We start from the raw sequence: 18159 nt of genomic DNA, 5'->3' as shown, positions 1-18159 counted from the left end.
TTGCGCCGCAGGATAGGGGCGAGCTCCTCACACGGTCCCGTGAAAGTGGCTTTTCTCATCCGAAAGTTCTGCAGCCACTGCTCGTCATCCCAGACTTGCATGACGATGTGATCCCACCACTCAGCGCTTGTTTCCCGAGCCCAAAAGTGGCTTTCCACGGTGGTGAGCATGTCTGTGAATGCCACAAGCAATCTCGTGTCATATGCGTTACGTGAGTCGACATCGTCGTCGGACTCCTCACTGTCAGTTTGTAGCTTGAGTAACTCGACTGCCATTCGTGACTGGCGAGGCCCATCAGCATATTCCTCAGCAGTTCGGGATCCATTCCCACAGACCGAAAGGGAAGACCGAGTGTGCAGTACAAAAAACATTGAAAGATGGCACCAAATGTGGACGGAAGCACAGGGATTGCTGGGATGTGAAGCAATGCATCACGGGGCGTTGGGACAGGACCCAGAATGCCCCTCCTCCCCTCCCCCCCTTCCCATAAGCCACAGTGCCAGAGTGGGAAGAGGTGCTCTGTGAGATAGCTGCCCATAATGCACCGCTCCCAATGCCGCTGCAAGTGCCGCAAATGTGGCCACACCACTGCGCTTGCAGCTGACAGTGTGAACACACTGCAGTGCTTTCCCTAACTGCGGTCTCCGACGGCTGGTTTAACTCACAGCGCTCTACATCTGTAAGTGTAGCCATGCCCCAAGTCTCTTCCCAGTTTTTTCTCTTTAGACTGAGGCCTGGTCTACACTTAAAACGTATACTGGCATCAGGGGTGTGAACCCTGCCACTCCCCACCCCCCACGCAACATAGCTATGCCGACAAAACCCCCAATGTAGATGCAGCTAACATCGTTTGGGGAAGTGTTGTTCTCTGCTGGCATAAAAAACTCCTCCTGTTGGTGTATGCTGTGTCTACACTAGGGGGCTATACCAACACAGCTAGGCCAACATTAGCTAAGCTGGCATAGGCTCTGTACTGTGGACATAGCCTGAGAATTTGGTCTCTGTCTACCTTTGGTTTTATGTGCCACCTCCCTCGGAGGTGTCTTCTGCTTTGGAGAAGGGAACACTGAGGCCTGATCTACACAGAATCATAGGATATCAGGGCTGGAAGGGACCTTAGGAGATCATCTAGTCCAACCCCCTGCTCAAAGCAGGACCAATCCCCAGACAGATTTTTGCCCCAGATCCCTAAGTGGCCCCCTCAAGGATTGAACTCACAACCCTGGGTTTAGCAGGCCAATGCTCAAACCACTGAGCTATCCCTCCCCACCTTAGCTGCACCTATCATGGGTGTACGCAGCGCTAGTTCGATGGAAGAGTTGTTTTGCTCACCTAGCTACGGCTTCTTGGGGAGGGGAGAACCCCTCCCATTGCTGTAGTGAGTGTCCACACTGAAGTGCGACAGCGCTGCTGCTGTAGCATGAAATATAGTCTTACCCTGAGACTCTCCATAACCACCTTTTAAAATCACTGTAGGACTCACTCAGCCTTTCCTCCTCCCGAGGAAGGTAAATTGAGTTCAGTTCACACTGTGTAGCTGTCTTTTCGGTTAGGTATTAAGCACCAAGTGTGGACGTGAAAGATTTTACGGCTGGTAGATTGCCACCCTTACCCAAAGATGGCTGCGTTGCAGAAGCGCTGTCTGTATTTGGTTTGTAAAGCACTTTGGGATCTTTCGGGGGGGGAGGGTGCTATGTAAATGCAAAATAATATTCATTCTTTCAAAGTAATGCCCTGCGTTCCGAACGTTGAAGGCAGTTTGAGCTGTCACTCGGAACATAGTGACATACCGCCTTTGCCCACACAGTCCCTGCGCTTTCAGACTAATTATTTTGTAAAAAGCTTTGAGAGACTTGGAGTATGAAAGGCATTTCATAAAACTAGTCTCTATTCCACCCACTCACGGGCTCATTCTGTAAGGCGCTAAGCATCCTCGGTTCTTACTTTCAGTGGGAGATAAGGGAGCTCAGCACCTTTCAGAGGAAGCACACAACCTTGTATGGTTAGGCTTGTAGGCGTTTGAGGAAGAGATGGAAATTGCCCATATCAACTTGTTCAGTTTTTTTCTTTTTTTTTTGATTCTATGACTCCTTTGCATCACTATTAGGGCCCTGATTTTCATCTCCTTTATGTACCCACCCATGAGAGCCAGCATTGTTACTGTCCCTCTGGTGAAGGAGAACAGGCCAGGGCTGCTTTAGAATAAGAGCATCTAGGTTTTACAAGAGCACCGATTTGTCAGCAGCCAGAGGGCTGCGCCCAATTTGCATAACTTACCTGCAGCTTCAAATAGTCTGTAAAACTGACTGTGTTTTATTTATAGTAGCAAGTTCATCACAGCTCAAATTGTGAAGCTGTGTGCCAAAGTGTCATATTCTGAACCTGCCACTGAAAAGTGTGCCAAATTTGGATACCCTGGTTTTGAAGGCCGGGGAGAGCACCTATGGATTTGCCAATGCTGCATGTGTGAAAGATATAAAACCTTGTTTTTCCGCAGGGGATGGGATAGGCCTGTGGGAGTGGCTGGAGAGGAATGTGTGTTCCTGTCGTTGAAGATCTGGCAGTGAGGAGAGGCGTGGGTGTTTGACAACCAACTATCTGTGCGTCTTCCTCTGTCCTCTGGGTTGCTGCTGCTTCTTCTGTTAGAGCAGCCCCATCCATTGGCTGACCTGTCATTTTGGAAATGTATCGTGTTGCAAAGGTTACTCCTGTTGCCATGTTTTCATAGGGTGGAACTGCACTTTCCAAAAGGTGCTGCTGTGCAGGACAGTCAGAAGTAACAACACAACGTTGCCAAAATCCATTCCGTTTCTAAGGTGCACAGTAGACACCCCCACTTTTAAATGCCGTCCCTTTTCCACGCTGCCTGAGAAGCAATGTCACGTTTGCTCATGCTGTGAGCAATATGACTAACTTGGCAATAGCCAGCAGAAAACGTGTATAACAGGACTTTGGAAACAGATTATTATAGGGGTGAGCAAACTATGGCCTGGGGGCTGCATCTGGCCCTTCAGACATTTTAATCCGGCCCTCCGGCTCCCGCTGGGGAGCAGGGTCCGGGGCTTGCTCCGGTCGGGGAGCGGGGTCGGGGGCTTGCCCTGCTCCTTGTGTACCATGGCTCCGCGCAGCTCCCGGAAGCAGCTGCATGACCCCCAAGGGGCTCGCCACTGTGCCCCCGCCCCAAGTGCCGCCCCCGCAGCTCCCATTGGGGCAATGGGAGCTGCAGGGGCGGCGTCTGCAGACGGGACAGCGTGCAGAGCTGCCTGGCAGTGCCTCTGCGTAGGAGCCGGAGGGGGGACATGCCGCTGCTTCTGGAAGCTGCTTGAAGTGCTGCCTGGAGCCTGCAACCCGACCTCCTCCCATGCCCCAGCCCATATGCCCCTCCGAACCCCTTGATCCCAGCCTGGAGCATCCTCCTGCACCCCAAACTCTCATCCCCACCCCAGAGCCAGCACCCCTAGTCAGACCCCTCACCCCCTCTCCCCCGCACCCTAACCGCCTGCCCCAGCTCGGAGTCCCCTCCCACACTCTGAACTCCTCATTTCTGGACCCACCACAGAGCCTGCACCCCCCCCCCCCCAGTCCTCACCCTCTCCTGTACCCCAACCCCCAATTTCGTGAGCATTCATGGCCCGCCATACAATTTCTATACCCAGATGTGGCCCTCGGGCCAAAAAGTTTGCCCACCCCTGGATTAATAGCGTGAGAGTAGACTGACAAATTTTGATCTTTCAAAGAGTTCATTACCTAGGATTTACCTCCATCCTATAATAGGGATTAAAAAAAGATCATTTATCCTGGGAGTGGAAAGCATAATTGCCCTGTTCTGTACATTCCCCTGAAACTCTGGTATGGTATGGTATCGGAGACAGGACACTGGGCAAGATGGACCATGGTCTGACCAAGTATGGCAACTCTTATATTCTTATAATTGGCCATAAACAATAAAAGCCATGAAAGAAGATTCTGTCTCTTCTAGTTTTGAGTCAGTTGACAAGATTAAAACCTAAGTTAAGTCTTCGCATTCGTGCATTTTCCATTTTTGCAGTTTGTTCTAATGTACTGCCTTGAGTAGCCCTTGTTCAGGAAGCAACATGAAAAACCATCTTGTTTTCCATCTCTGCAGAGCCCTGAGCTCTAGCCATGTTCTGCACAAAGGCTTAGCCAGTGGTTTCTCAAACTCATTATTTTTACTGATTTACTTTTAAAATACATCCTGTTTTCAGTATAAACTAGTAAGTTTTTCTTAAGTTAATGTTGTGAGTTCAGCAGAATCATTTTGATTGAGATCTTGGTTCGTTTTTTAGAAACGTAGGGGGATGAACAGGCCAGTTTAGTAGCACTTAGTGGCCCTGAATCATGATTGTTATCATGAACTTCTGTTAATTACAGAGGAGAAAATTATCTTTTTCTGTGCCTGGTACTTAGCGAGGGAGCAAGTTGCTTGCTGACTACATAATTGCCACAAAATTATGTACACTGGTTAGCATACGGGTGCCTTGTGAGCAGATAAGACATCAGTCTATGCTTTACTGATTTTCTTTGACTTTAATGTCTCAATTGAAAGTTGCTATCTCCTACTTGGATAAATAGATGTAAAATTTTCAAGTGATGTGCAAACTACTTATACAGCAAGAGTAAAAATGCATTCACCAAAAAAATCTCCCCAGCAATTCTTTCTTCTCTATTTCTATGTAAAAGATCAAATGGAGTGGTAGGATATCACTGCAATTAGTCTAAGTGCCAAGGTGGATTGTTCAGAGTCTGCATGCTCCAAGATTCTCAGACAGTTTTAATGTTATAATTATCTGAGGAAGCTGCAACATCTGAAAAGAGATTTGTGGAAAGACAAATGTCAAACATTTCTGGTTATCTTTTAAATTTTGTGAGCGTACTTAATACACTGCCTTAATCTCCTTGCTCTATGAAATTGAAGTGTAGTTTTACCTTTCTAAAGGACCCGTTAATGGTGGTACTTTGTTCCATTTCAGTGACTTCTGTGTCACATTTGCTCAGTTTATCAGCCAGGGTAAGGTTTTCTCCCTCCCAGTCACAAACCTCAGTGGACTGCAAGTGAAATTGGGAGATGTTTGGTGCTTCAGACACTGGCATCAACGGTAAAAAATAATTAGAACTTGGTTGGCAATTTTTGTCACAATAAAATACAGTTCTTGTGCAACCATGTTAGCTCTGCAGTGCTTACAGTAATAAAAATAATTGAAAAACTCTTTACATTAAGTAGCTAGGACACGGCGAAATAGGAGGAGCAGATATGTGTAGTAACAAGATCGAGTTTTAGTTATCATTTTGATGAAAACTGAATTTTAAATTCACAAATGAAAATTTTACCTATAGAGCTTTTCAAAACAGTAGTAAGTTATAAAGGCATTGGATTCACAACGGTGTATTATTCATTGGCTTTAAGACCAGGAGCAACCATTGTGATCACCTAGTTTGACCTCCTGCTTCACACAAGTTGGAGAACGTTGAGCAGCTAGTGTGTCCCATTCCACATGCAAGAGCATGTTTTTGGTTGTTTTTTTTGTTGGTTTGTTACGTATCTTTCCAATGCCGGGTTCTGATGATAGTGGAGCTTCTCTTTTAGACTTTAATAGACATTTCATACATAGTCAAAGATAATCTTACTTTAGAAAAATTGCTGGATCTAAGATACTTTTTTTTTTTTCTCCCCTTACAGAGCTTGGTTATGATCCATATAACCCTGAGCTTCCCAAGCCTTCGACCCAAATAGCGAATGGTGCTTTGGGTGACATTACAGTGTCAACCCCTAGCATTCTGCAGCTGGAGTTGGTCAACAAGGCCATTGAAGAGGTAAAATATGAAGTTGAGAGAGAGCAGAAAAAGTATGAGGAGCTATTGGAGACAACAAAGGAATACAGCACATCTGAGGCTACTTCGCTTATTTCCAAAACACCTGTATCAGCTGCTGTGACAAAAACAGACTCTTTAGAATATAACCCAGGTAGCTATAACTTGAATAATAACACAGACTACAACCCTACGCCTTTGGCTGCTGCTAGTTCAAGTAAATACACCTTGGATACTTTTGATAATGCAAAATCCAAAGGCAGTTCATTGGAATACGTTCCCAAGGTTGTGGCTCAGCCTAAAAAATACAGTAGCGTTGTCACGAACAATAAGTATGTGATTGATGACTCCAAGCCTTCTACGGACTTGGAATATGACCCTCTTTCAAATTACTCAGCAAGGCTTTTGAGCAAAGCCTGCACAAAGGAGCAGAAGGGGACCAAAAGGAGAAAGGTCTCTAGTCATGGAGAATCTTATTCTCCTTCACGCAAAAAGCACTGTAATGTATCCAATAACTATGGAACGTATGCCAAATTCTCTGACTCTGAAGAGGATGTCGACTTGGAATACCAGCCAACCTCCGTTAGCCGTTTACAATCTAAAGTCAGTTCTGAAAATGAATCAAGTGATGGGTTGTCCATCAAAGAAAAGAGCACCAAACTGGAAGACCTAAATTCCCGGGAGATGAAAGAAATGGCAGTGCAGTATGACATGGAAGATATTGAAAGTCCACAGAAAAATCTTGTCAAAGACTTGTCGGAGAAGAATACAAAATTGGCAAAGGCATCTTCTGGCAAGAATGATCAGGATGTTGAAGAGAAAGACAGCAAAGAGATTGCAAAAGACAAAATGAAAAAGAAAAAAACAGATGGCAGGAAGCCCCCTTGCCACAAAGAGATGGGCAAGAAGGAGAAAAGTAAAAACACAAAGAAAGAGAGAATAGTCAAGAAAGAAGAAAAATTAAAAATTAAAAATGGAGAAAAAAACTGTAAAGAGAAAAGTATCAAAGCAAAACCAGACGGGAATTTGAAGAAATCTGAAAAAGAGAAATTGGAAAAAGTGGCTAAGAAAGAGAAGTCTAAGTCCACCAGTTGTGCAGCCAGCTCAGGGAAGAGCAAGAATGAGGGGCTCTGTAAGGGAGCTAGCACAGAGAAGCTGGAAGGTAGCAAGAAGGACTCCGTGCTAAAGGCAGCTGATCTGAAAAATGGCAAACAAGCCTCTAGCGATAAACACAAAGACAAAGGGGGCAAGACTTCTGCCTCTGATCGTCCAAAAAAGAAGGCAAGCCCTGCGAAAGTGGGGAACTCAAAAGGCAAGTGTAAGCCGAAACAGCGGACGTTGAGCCACGTGGACCTTTTTGGAGATGAGAGTGGGGAGGAGGAGAAGGTGGGCCAATCTCTGGCTCCATTTCCAAACATGAGCTCAGACTCCGATGGCGATGATGGCTCCTATGGTTTTCAGAGTGATAATGAAGGGACAAAGAGCATTCAGCGCTCCAAGCTGTCCAAGTCATCTTCATCCTCCTCAGCCTCTGATGACATTGATTATTCCGTCCTGGAGAAAGATTTGGATTATGACTCTGACCCCATGGAAGAGTGCCTCAGAATTTTTAACGAATCCACGGATGTGAAAACAGAAGACAAGGGAAGGCTAGGGAAGCAGGTAATGCTCATTCTGAATTCAACACTAGTCAGTCATTCATTCCCCTGCCTCCAAATCTAGATGTTAAACCAACTGCCTTTAGTGTCCTGTAGCATTTCATAGCCCATAACCAATATTTAGTTGAATATTGGGATATTCTCTAGTTCAGGGGTTCTCAAACTTCATTGCACTGTGATCCCCTTCTGACAACAAAAATTACTACATGACCCCAGGATGGGGGACCAAAGCCTGAGCACGCCCGAGCCCGGCCACCTCAGGAGGGGGGACAAAGCTTGAGCCCCCCACCACCCTGTGCAGGTGGGCCAAAGTCGAAGCTCAAAGGCTTCAGCCTCAGGCGAGGGGGAGGGGGGTCTGTAACCTGAGCCCCGCCACTCAGGACTGAACCTGTCGGGCTTTGGGGCTTGGGCTTCAGCCCCAGACCCCAGCAAGTCTAATCCCAGCCCTGGTAACCCCATTAAAACGGAGTCACGACCCACTTTGGGGTCACGACCCACAGTTTGAGAACCGCTGATCTAGTTCAGGGGTAGGCAACCTATAGCACGCGTGCAGAAGGCGGCACGTGAGCTGATTTTCAGTGGCAGTCACGCTGCCCAGGTCCTGGCCACCGGTCCGGGGGGCTCTGCATTTTAATTTAATTGTAAATGAAGCTGCTTAAACATTTTAAAAACCTTATTTACTTTACATACAACAATAGTTATATATTATAGACTTATAGAAAGAGCCCTTTTAAAAACGTTAAAATGTATTACTGGCCCATGAAACCTTAAATTAGAGTGAATAAATGAAGACTTGGCACACCACTTCTGAAAGGTTGCCAACCCCTGATCTAGCTGATACTTTTAAAGGGACCCTCTGAAAGCCTACATGTTTGCCATTTTAAACTCTCATAGTTCAATTCCTGCATAAGGATTCCCATCCATCCATACATGAATAGTGTAAACTCTTAAGTGGCGGGAAGAATTATTCAGCATGATACAAAAGATATTTGGAGGAATGGGATGAAATAAAGAAAAAAAAAACATTTATCTTAAAAGCTGCATAACAGTGAGGTCCCTATGGTTGTGGCATAGTCTCCTGATTAAGTGTAGAAAGCCCCATCCATGGAGACATTTAAAACTAAGTAGGGCAAAGAACTAGAAAACACGCTGTCAGTAATAATCCTTTAGTGGCCTCCGGGATGATAGGGTAGAAATAAATTAATCTTATCCTCCATCTTTTTGACATCTGAGTTAACGAGACAATGAGAACAAACCCTCAGCTAAATGTGTGGCTGGCTGTAAATGAACAAAAGCACTTGATTTCATGTCAAACATAATGCTGTTAAATTTTCTATTGGGGATCACTTCATTTGCACCATAGCAGGTGTTTCTGGAAATCAAACTGGGAATAGACTCTAGAAAAAATCTGATTTCCTTTATTCAAAGAAACACCAAAAACCTTTATCACCAATATTCTCTTTTAGGCACATCTGATTGCAATGGAGCGTACCAAAGAGTTACATTTAACTGAGACAGGTGTATTGTATGGGCTCACTACGTCCAGATTAAGGCTTCTTTGATGAAGTTGAGATAACTAGATGCATTCGGCATGTGTTGAACAAAGCATGATATTAAAAGACAAATGCTCCTAAGCACCTGAGAAGTTGCTGATTGGCTTTGACTGAAGCCACAACTGCTGTATGGAGAAGAGAATTTTGCCCCATGAAAGACTGACTGGCTAATACAGCTTCTGATTCTAGATATTACTTGCTGTAATGGCACTGATCAGAGCCTAATGTTCTCTCTTGCTGACAGGTAATGACATATGTGACACTGATGTTAGGGCCTTGGTGGAAGAAATTATAAAGGAGGTTTCCCTGTTACTTGATTCTGCTGGTTTAATAGTTCAGAAGAAAATAATAACTGTTTAAACACAGGCGTTCTTTTGATGGTGTTTAGGAAAGGGTAGGTGAGAGTTGTTTAATGGTCTGTGTTCCCATTGTCAAAAGCCTCACGCTTTAATAAGAAGGTCCCAACAATAGCAATAAACTCTATGTTGCCAATTTTAAATGAAAGGAGTTTAACAACATGCCAGTTTGTTTATAGCAAGGAAGGTTTATCATCATCTTCGAGCTTTCCAAATGTTGCATAGTGCAAAAATGGTGGAGTTCTTATAACTCTTATTCCCTTGAAAAAGTACTGAAATGAGGGCTCTAATTCACTTCAATGAAACTGTGCAAATGCAGTGTTATGGCACAGAATGGAAATGTTCATAGGGCAACATTCTCACAGCAACTAACTGGTCCTTGCACGCACAGCATTTTATAGTCCTTCATCAAGGCTTTAATTTTCCCTTTTTGGAGAAGGCTTCCTTCCCTTGCACCCCATAGCTATTGAAGATTAAGAGGAGAGAAGATTGGTCTTTTAAGAGGGAAAGATACCTCTGAGTAGGTGCTTATTTAGGTGTGTTCTGCTTTAAAAACCAGCCCGGAGCCCCAGATCTCAGTGAGTTGTTAATTTTGAAGGTATTTATAGGGCCAGATTTTTAAAAGAGTTCAGCACTCAACAGCTCCTATTTAGGAATCTAACAGGATCCATCCTGCTGGGATTATCTGCATTTATCTCATCTAACCCGTTCCTTGTCATTGCAGGCGCCTCGGACATAGGGCTTTCCTGTTCTCTGCCGGTGGCACACAGTTTAGTCTCTTGAGGACTGAAATGCTTTGGTCTAACTCAAGTATTTGGGCTTAATATAGGGGTCTCTGGATGGACTGTAATGGCTTGTGATATGCAGGAGGTCAGGCTAGATGATTTAAAGGTACCTTCTGGCCTTAAACGCTGTGGAACTCTATGTGGTCAGATTTAAGGGAAAAAAAAAAAACTCCTGTTGAGATCCCTAAATAATTAGGACCTGACCAGTTTTGAAGACCTGGTCATGAATGTCACAGTGGGACGCTTTTGAAAATCCGGCTCTTGTTTAGACGCTTAGGTGAGAACTGAGCTTTTCCTAAGATCACGTCTATAGCTTTGTCTAAACGAAATTTCTTTGTGAATGTCAAATTTAGCTCCTTTGAGAACTCTGCTCGTGGCTCTTTTGGAGTGTTAAAAATAAGAATGATCAGAGCACGGAGACGGCTCTAAAATAGTTAATATGTGCAACACTCATTGTACGTGCCTGTATAACTCAACCAGCTAAACGGAGTTTTATCAACATTGCTAAACAGGTTGGTTTGTTTGCTGGGAACAAGTCTGAGGAGTCAGCCCAAAAGTGGCTTTTTATCTGGCAAATCAAAGGTACGTCTACACTTACCGGAGGGTCCGGCGGCAGGCAATCGATGTTCTGGGATCGATTTATCGCGTCTGGTTTAGACGCGATAAATCGATCCCGGAAGTGCTCGCCGTCGACGCCGGTACTCCAGCTCGGCGAGAGGAGTACGCGGCATCGACGGGGGAGCCTCCCTGCCGCGTCTGGACCCGCGGTAAGTTCGGACTAAGGTACTTCGAATTGAGCTACGTTATTAACGTAGCTGAATTTGCGTACCTTAGTCCGAAGTGGGGGGTTAGTGGGGACCAGGCCCAAGTGTCTGGAAACAGGAGCGTTAAAAAGCATCTTCTCTACTGCAAAGCTGTTGTTCTATCCTGGGTTTCTGCCTCGTGAACAACGCATCTCTGCATTTGGCACCACAGTCCCTCGATGGATTAGTCTTGTAGATAGCTGCAGGGGTGCCTTGTTTCTTAAAAGCAGAATAGTGACATTCAGGCACGGTGCGCCGCAGCTTTTCAGGGCCTGCTCGGTGAGAGATCATTATGTGGGACCAAGAAATTAACTAATCTAGAGTTTAATTAAATTCCTTGGCTTTAAAAATGTTGCTAACACATTGAGGTACGTAAGTGGTTGGCAGGTAAACAGCATTGCTGAAGCATTCAATCTTTAAGGGCGGCCAATAGAATAGTGTCTGTAATAGATTATACCAAGGCATCCTATTGTAAGATCCGTGAATGGGCTGCATGGGTGGGAACAGTAATGCTGTTATTCATTTGCTTCACTGGTGCCTCTTATTTTGAAAGCTGGTTCTCTTTCAGTAGTTTAGCAGCTGGTAGTAGTTTGTACTCACCTGCTGTCTGGAAGCAATTTCCCTTTATGGTTCCATTATCCCAGAGGGAGGCTTTCCAAACATCCCCATGGAGCAGAAACTTGAGTCGATTCCATTTTGGAAGTTTGCTCTTTTGTTTTGTAGCCACTGAAAGAAGAGGCAAGTGAAGAAAAGATGGATGACGCTTTAACCACTCTATTTCCTGGCCAAAAAAGGAGGATCTCTCACCTTGCGAAGCAAGGAAACGTAAGTGTAAACCTCATTAACAAGAATACAATTTGGAGAAAGTGTTAATAAGATTTCTTTCCCATCATATGACCACAATGTATTAGGAAACCGCACAGGCTGTAGGTGAAACAACCAAAATATAGGGAAATTGACTGTGATATATTTGCAGTGGAACCCTGTTACATGGAAGTTCTTTCTTTTCCCCTGTGAATAACTTCACTCCGAAATACAGTTTGACATCCAGTAAAGTTAATGGCAAAACTCCTATTGGCCTTCAGCAAAAACAGGTACCAGCCCTGTAACCGGAATTGCATTCTGCATGTTGTGATGCACTGAGACAGTCTAAGATTTTCGTGTTCCATTAGTATAAATGTAGCTTCATTAGATCAAAGTTAACTGTACACAGGTTACCCTGGGTATATAAGAGAGCTTATTAAGTTTTTGTCTTGCGAAAGCAAAAAGGCTAACATAACATATTTGCCTGAGTCTGAAGCACTGCAAATCTGAGGGGTTGTTTTCCTTGTTTGTCTTTGCTCCATTTTAACCAGCTGAGTGTCTCATTTTACATCTTTTTTCTACACATCTGAATTTAAACTATCTTCAGAAAACAAGAAAATAGGCCATAAAGACATCATCATTTTCTTTCATTCAGATTTTTCATTTGTTTGCCATAGTTTTTCCCTCCAGCTGCTGAAGACAGATTATTCAGTTTTATATTGCAGCAGGAGAAGAATGAAGGTTTAAGCATTGATCTAACCAGGATTTCCAAAATGAATTGTTCTTCCTTTCCACACAGTCTGGAAAAGGGTGTTTTTAACCTTTTAAGCCCTGAGGTCAGTGCAGTGCGTTTTTGTTAATTACATATCTTCAGCCAGTTCGCTTGTTTGATAAGGCTCTTTTTTTATAAACTAAGGAGATAAGAGATTGAAGTAAATGGGTTGGAAATTCATTAACACAAATATTCATTGTAAATATGTACACGTTAGGCATTTATGTATCTTTAGATAAAGGTTCTTAATGCAGCTTCTGACCCCGAAGCACTTTTCAGAGACGCGAGGTAGTCATAGTGCAGTCATTGTCTAGGCAAACAGCAGTTTTGGTGTGCTCAGCAACGGTTTGCACCCAGACTTGGACATCAGCACCTGATCTATAAAGAGAATGTTGCCTAGGAGGTGGTGGTATTGCCTGCTGCTTTCATGTCGTGCCATAGGACCCTTAATGTCTTCCGTTATTGTCAGAAAACATTTACTATGTGTGTGCATGTAGAATTAGATTCCCGATATTGCTACATGCATCCAAATGGTATTGTATGCATTGTGTTCCTTGCCACTTACATCTCAAGAACTTAAGTAGAAACGGAAGAAAAAGAGGGTGTCTTTTAGTTGCGTTTTCGAGTGCGAGAATGAAGAGATTGGTGAGGAGGTAGAAAGCCATTCACATCCAGTTCAGTAGTAATCTAAAGTTATCGTCTATTCTCTGTTTACTCTGACACCAGTTTCCAGTAGACACTAATTTGCTCCCTAGTTTGCAGTCTCAGCAAAAAGGCCAGGTAATGAATGGGTTGTAGAGACTGCCCTCCCTTCTGAAAGACACTAGATGTGGACACCGAGAGTTAGGTTTGAGGTACATCGACTGGGAAGTGTGGGGAAGTTTGCATTGCTACTGCCTCTTTGGTATTTGTTCTCTTGCTAGAAGGTTTCGGTCTTCACTGCTGTCCATTCTGGCACCTTTCCTGCATACTGAATTCCTGCATCAAAGAAAATGCATATATAACTTTGTCGTACATGAGTATTGTTTTTCAGAAGGGTGCTGTTCCTATGTATGAACAGACCTCTGAATTCTAGTTGTCATGTTCTGATGCTGTAAACACAAGTGAATTGGGTTTTTAAATAAACTAAAACTGAAGGGAGCTGCCTGTAATGATAACTATTCTGGAAGACTAGCATGACCTCCACTTCCATCAGCTGACACACACAAACCTTTATAAACAAAATAAGGCTATGTACATGCTACAGCTTAGGTTGGTATAATTTATGTCGCTCGGGGGTGTATATAAGCCACCCCCCTCAGCAATGTAAGTTACAACGATCTAAGCACCGGTGTGGACAGCACTATGTCGGCGGGAGAGTTTCTCCTGCTGACATAGCCACCGCCGCTCGCGGGGGCTGGAATAATTAAGTCGACAGAAGAGCTCTGTGCCATTCATAGAATCCTAGAATAGCAAGGTTGGAAGGGACCTCAGGAGGTCATCTAGTCCAACCCCCTGCTCAAAGCAGGACCAATTCCCAACTAAATCATCCCAGCCAGGGCTTTGTCAAGCCAGGCCTTAAAAACCTCCAAAGAAGGAGATTCCACCACCTCCCTAGGTAACGCATTCCAGTGCTTCACCACCCTCCTAGTGAAATAGTGTTTCCTAATATCCAGCCTAGACCTCTCCCACTGCAACTTGAAACCATTGCTCCTTGTTCTGTCATCTGCCACCACTGAGAACAGCTGAGCTCCGTCCTCTTTGGAACCCCTTTCAGGTAGTTGAAAGCAGCTATCAAATCCCCCCCTCATTCTTCTCTTCTGGAGACTAAACAATCCCAGTTCCCTCAGCCTCTCCTCGTAAGTCATGTGCTCCAGCCCCCTAATCATTTTTGTTGCCCTCCGCTGGACTCTCTCCAATTTTTCCACATCCTTCTTGTAGTGTGGGGCCCAAAATGGACACAGTACTCCAGATGAGGCCTCACCAATGTCGAATAAAGGGGAATGATCATGTTCCTCGATCTGCTGGCAATGCCCCTATTTATACAGCCCAAAATGCCGTTAGCCTTCTTGGCAACAAGAGCACACCTGTTAACTCATATCCAGCTTCTCGTCCACTGTGACCCCTAGGTCCTTTTCTGCAGAACTGCTTCCTAGCCATTCGGTCCCTAGTCTGTAGCAGTGCATGGGATTCTTCTGTCCTAAGTGCAGGACTCTGCACTTGTCCTTGTTGAACCTCATCAGGTTTTTTCTGGCCCAATCCTCTAATTTGTCTAGGTCCCTCTCTATCCGATCCCTACCATTGGCTTAGAGCATCTGCACTAGCAGCACTAGAGCCATGCAGCTGCATTGGTGTAGGCTCCATAGAGTAGCCATAGCCTAAATCCTGGGACCTAGAGTTGTAAAAGAGCCTCTTCCGTTTTCTACTCTGAATGAAGGCCAGGGGTCTGGACTTCTGCAAGCAAACAGATTGATTTTAGAATACTTTGTATCTGTACAGGCAGATGTCCCGAGCAAACCAGTCATCCGGCCGTACCGCCCACCCACTGCCCAGGAGGTCTGTTACCGGAGGATTCAGCTGGCACAGCAGCAGGCGGCACAGCTGGCTGTGGCAGTCCAAAAGGCCTCTCTTGCCTTGCCAGGAGAAAAGAAAAGGATTGCTCATGTGCCAAATGTAGCACTTTCCACAGCAGCAAAGCAGAGTAAGTCACCGCTAGCTCCATTAACTGCCGTCCTTTCACTTTCTCCTATGAAAATGACACTGTCTCCTTAAGAGAATGTTTTAAAGATAATAAAAGCTCCAGGTGTTTTGCAGCGAGAATACAGGAAAACAGGAACATTCCTCCATTTGAGGTAGCACTGGCCAAATTCAGATTTTTGTGTGCTGGGCCAGAAGTCAGGATGTTGTGATTTTCCCCCTTCCTTTCCCCTCTCCTCCAAACTGAAAAATCCTATGTAACAGGATTCAAAAAAGAATTTCATGGAGGATAGGTCCATCAATGTCTATTCGTCAGGAATGGGTGACAGGGGATGTCACTTGAGGATTACCTGTTCTGTTCATTCTCTCTGGGGCACCTGGCATTGGCCACTGTGGGAAGACAGGATGCTGGGCTAGATGGACCTTTGGTCTCACCCAGTATGGCCGTTCTTATGTTCATTGTTTTCTGAAAAGTAAGAAACTCTAGGAAGCGCGCACACGTTTTATGAAATGAAACAAAATGCACGCTACGTGATCCATGTCATAAGTGTATTTATTCCTCAACCATGTTGTCCAAAATAAAAAGCTTTGCCATTCTCTTAGCAAAACAAGAATGCCGTTAGTAACTTTCCTTTCCCTTGACTAGTTAGGTCTAACGCACTTTTGTATCTGCCCGTACATACTGATATATTTTCACCAACTTATTTGCTTTTTCAGTATCTAACACAGGGGTAGGCCACCTATGGCACGTGTGCCGAAGGCGGCACGGAAGCAGATTTTCAGGGGCACTCACACTGCCCGGGTCCTGGCCACCAGTCCGGGGGGCTCTGCATTTTAATTTAATTTTAAATGACGCTTCTTAAACCTTTTAAAACCTTATTTACTTTACATACAACAATAGTATGGTTATATATTATAGACTTATAGAAAGAGACCTTCTAAAAACGTTCAAATGTATGACTGGCATGAGAAACTTTAAATCAGAGTGAATAAATGAAGACTCGGCACACACTTCTGAAAGGTTGCCGACCCCTGATCTAACATATTACAAAGTTCAGAACAATTTGAATGTTCTAAAAGCATGCTGGACTCATGCTAAGCTGGTTGAACAGGAGTTCAGATCTTCTAAACATTGACAAAATTCTGAATGCAGCTGGTCCCGACTTTACTTCCTCAGTTTTCCATCATTTTAATACAATGACCTGTGGCACTACTGCCTTCACAATCCTCGTTACGGGGTAGAAATCTGGATCTTCAGTTTGAAATGCTGGAAGAGAAGGAATGAGCTTATGTTCCACCAGCCATGATTTGGCCACTTCTCCTGTTCAGGGGTTTAACCTATAACCTTTGTACTTGGGAGCAGTAATATTGGCAAAATAATGAAAAGGTTCTGTACTTTCTCTGAATGGCTTTTTGATTTTACTTCTGTGTAGTTCCATCTTTTTTTATTTGTTCAAGGCAAATTTTCACTGAGGCTCTGACAGTGGTAGCATCTGCCTGGAGTCTCCCAAGTCCTCCTGAAATGTCTACTTTTAAAAATGTAGTGCCTTTCTGTTGAGTCCCTAGTCCGCATAAAACGTGTGTTATGCGTTGTTAAGTTTTCATGCTCGTTGGAAATGTCAACATACTAGTTCTAGTTGCATGCCAGCGTATAGAGTTCCACTAGGCAGGGTATCTGTCAGTGTGACTCTTTCTAAAGCTAGTTAGCAAACCGAGCTTCCAACCAATTCATAACTCCACCTACTACCTTCTCTTCACCAGTCAGTGACCGTTGAATCCTCCCGCTAGATACTCTTATCTCCAGTCACACATGACTTTGTCCATTCCGGGTTCATATAAATCCTTCAGAATGGCGCAAGTTCAAAAAGTAGAAAAATCTGGGTTGACTTTTTTTCTGGATAAAAGCTCTCACAGCACTATAAGCACTACTTTCCCATTGGAAGACCCTCCTGGGTATTGTCAGTACCTCAGATACCCTTAGCCCAGGCTGACGGCCAAGAAGATCTGGAGATTATAATCTAGAATCCTCTATTTAGGATTTTTTGGATGAGAAAAGATGTTTTAAAAATGATTGGGTTGTTTCTTGGAAACACAAACTCTGACATCTGTATTTCCTTCTGCCTACAAAATCTACCCTGCCATGTGTGGAAAAGAGAGCCAGCCACTTCTCCATGTGTAGTGTGAAAGCAATGTCCTCAAACAGCATTGTAAAGGGGGGGAAATTGCCCCAATATATTAGTGGCAAGATGCTCTTCTTGCAGATGTATTTTAGAAAGGGTGGTTTTGGGGAAGAGGCAATACAAAACAATCTTCTTAGTCCACTAAGGATGTTAATAAACTTTTGGGTTAAGAGGAATGGTGGCATATATTTTTTTCAAGACTCAAGTCACTGCACAAGTGAGACATAAGATGAAATATACTCAGCTGAACATTGCCAACTGTATTTAAGGGAATACAGAAGGTGGAATTCTGGCCCCACTGAAGTCAATGGGGAGGGGGGGTTGCCATTGATTTCAGTGGGGGAAGGTATTTCACCCTAGTGTGTTCACTCTTTTGCTTTTCTGTTATCATAATATTGACTCATCATGAAGTGGTTTCTGCTATCTAGCTTTCATGTTGCAGATGTCAGGGTATTCTGTCTCCTTCCTCTCCTGCATTTGTGGCATCATTGAGATCTTTTTGTAATGGCTTTTCTGGTATCTGAGTGTCCATGCTAGTGACTGAGTCCTCAGCTTAGCTTTTCTGAGCCCTTCCCTCTTGCTGTATCACAGAAGGCATTATTTCAGGACGTGGACAGTTACTTCCAATAGCAACCAAGAACTCTGCTGGTTAGGTGATGAATGAGTCCCCCTGAGACACTTCAGAACACCTTCCGATGCTGTTAGGGCTTATTCACTGGCTCTGTGGATATGGGGAAAGCGGC

At 44.3% G+C, this 18159-nt stretch overlaps 1 protein-coding gene across 5 annotated transcripts in view; it reads left to right on the top strand.

The window, feature by feature from the left end:
• The window catches only part of REXO1 (RNA exonuclease 1 homolog), a 73981-nt gene that overhangs the window by 20666 nt on the left and 35156 nt on the right, over positions 1-18159 (top strand). For all 5 annotated transcript variants that reach the window (XR_010594922.1, XM_065578382.1, XM_065578385.1 and 2 more), the window contains exons 2-4: positions 5699-7491; positions 11708-11809; positions 15039-15240. Coding sequence is in view for 4 of the 5 variants with exons in the window: in XM_065578382.1 (XP_065434454.1) it covers positions 5699-7491; positions 11708-11809; positions 15039-15240 (2097 nt within the window). In the remaining variant the exon portion in view is untranslated. The remainder of the gene's footprint in view (positions 1-5698; positions 7492-11707; positions 11810-15038; positions 15241-18159) is intronic.

This window comes from Chrysemys picta, chromosome 25 (genome assembly GCF_011386835.1).
Source record: "Chrysemys picta bellii isolate R12L10 chromosome 25, ASM1138683v2, whole genome shotgun sequence".
NCBI classification, from domain to species: domain Eukaryota; kingdom Metazoa; phylum Chordata; order Testudines; family Emydidae; genus Chrysemys; species Chrysemys picta.
The sequence above is the reverse complement of the archived record's forward strand: the minus strand, read 5'-3'. Positions and strand labels throughout refer to the sequence as shown.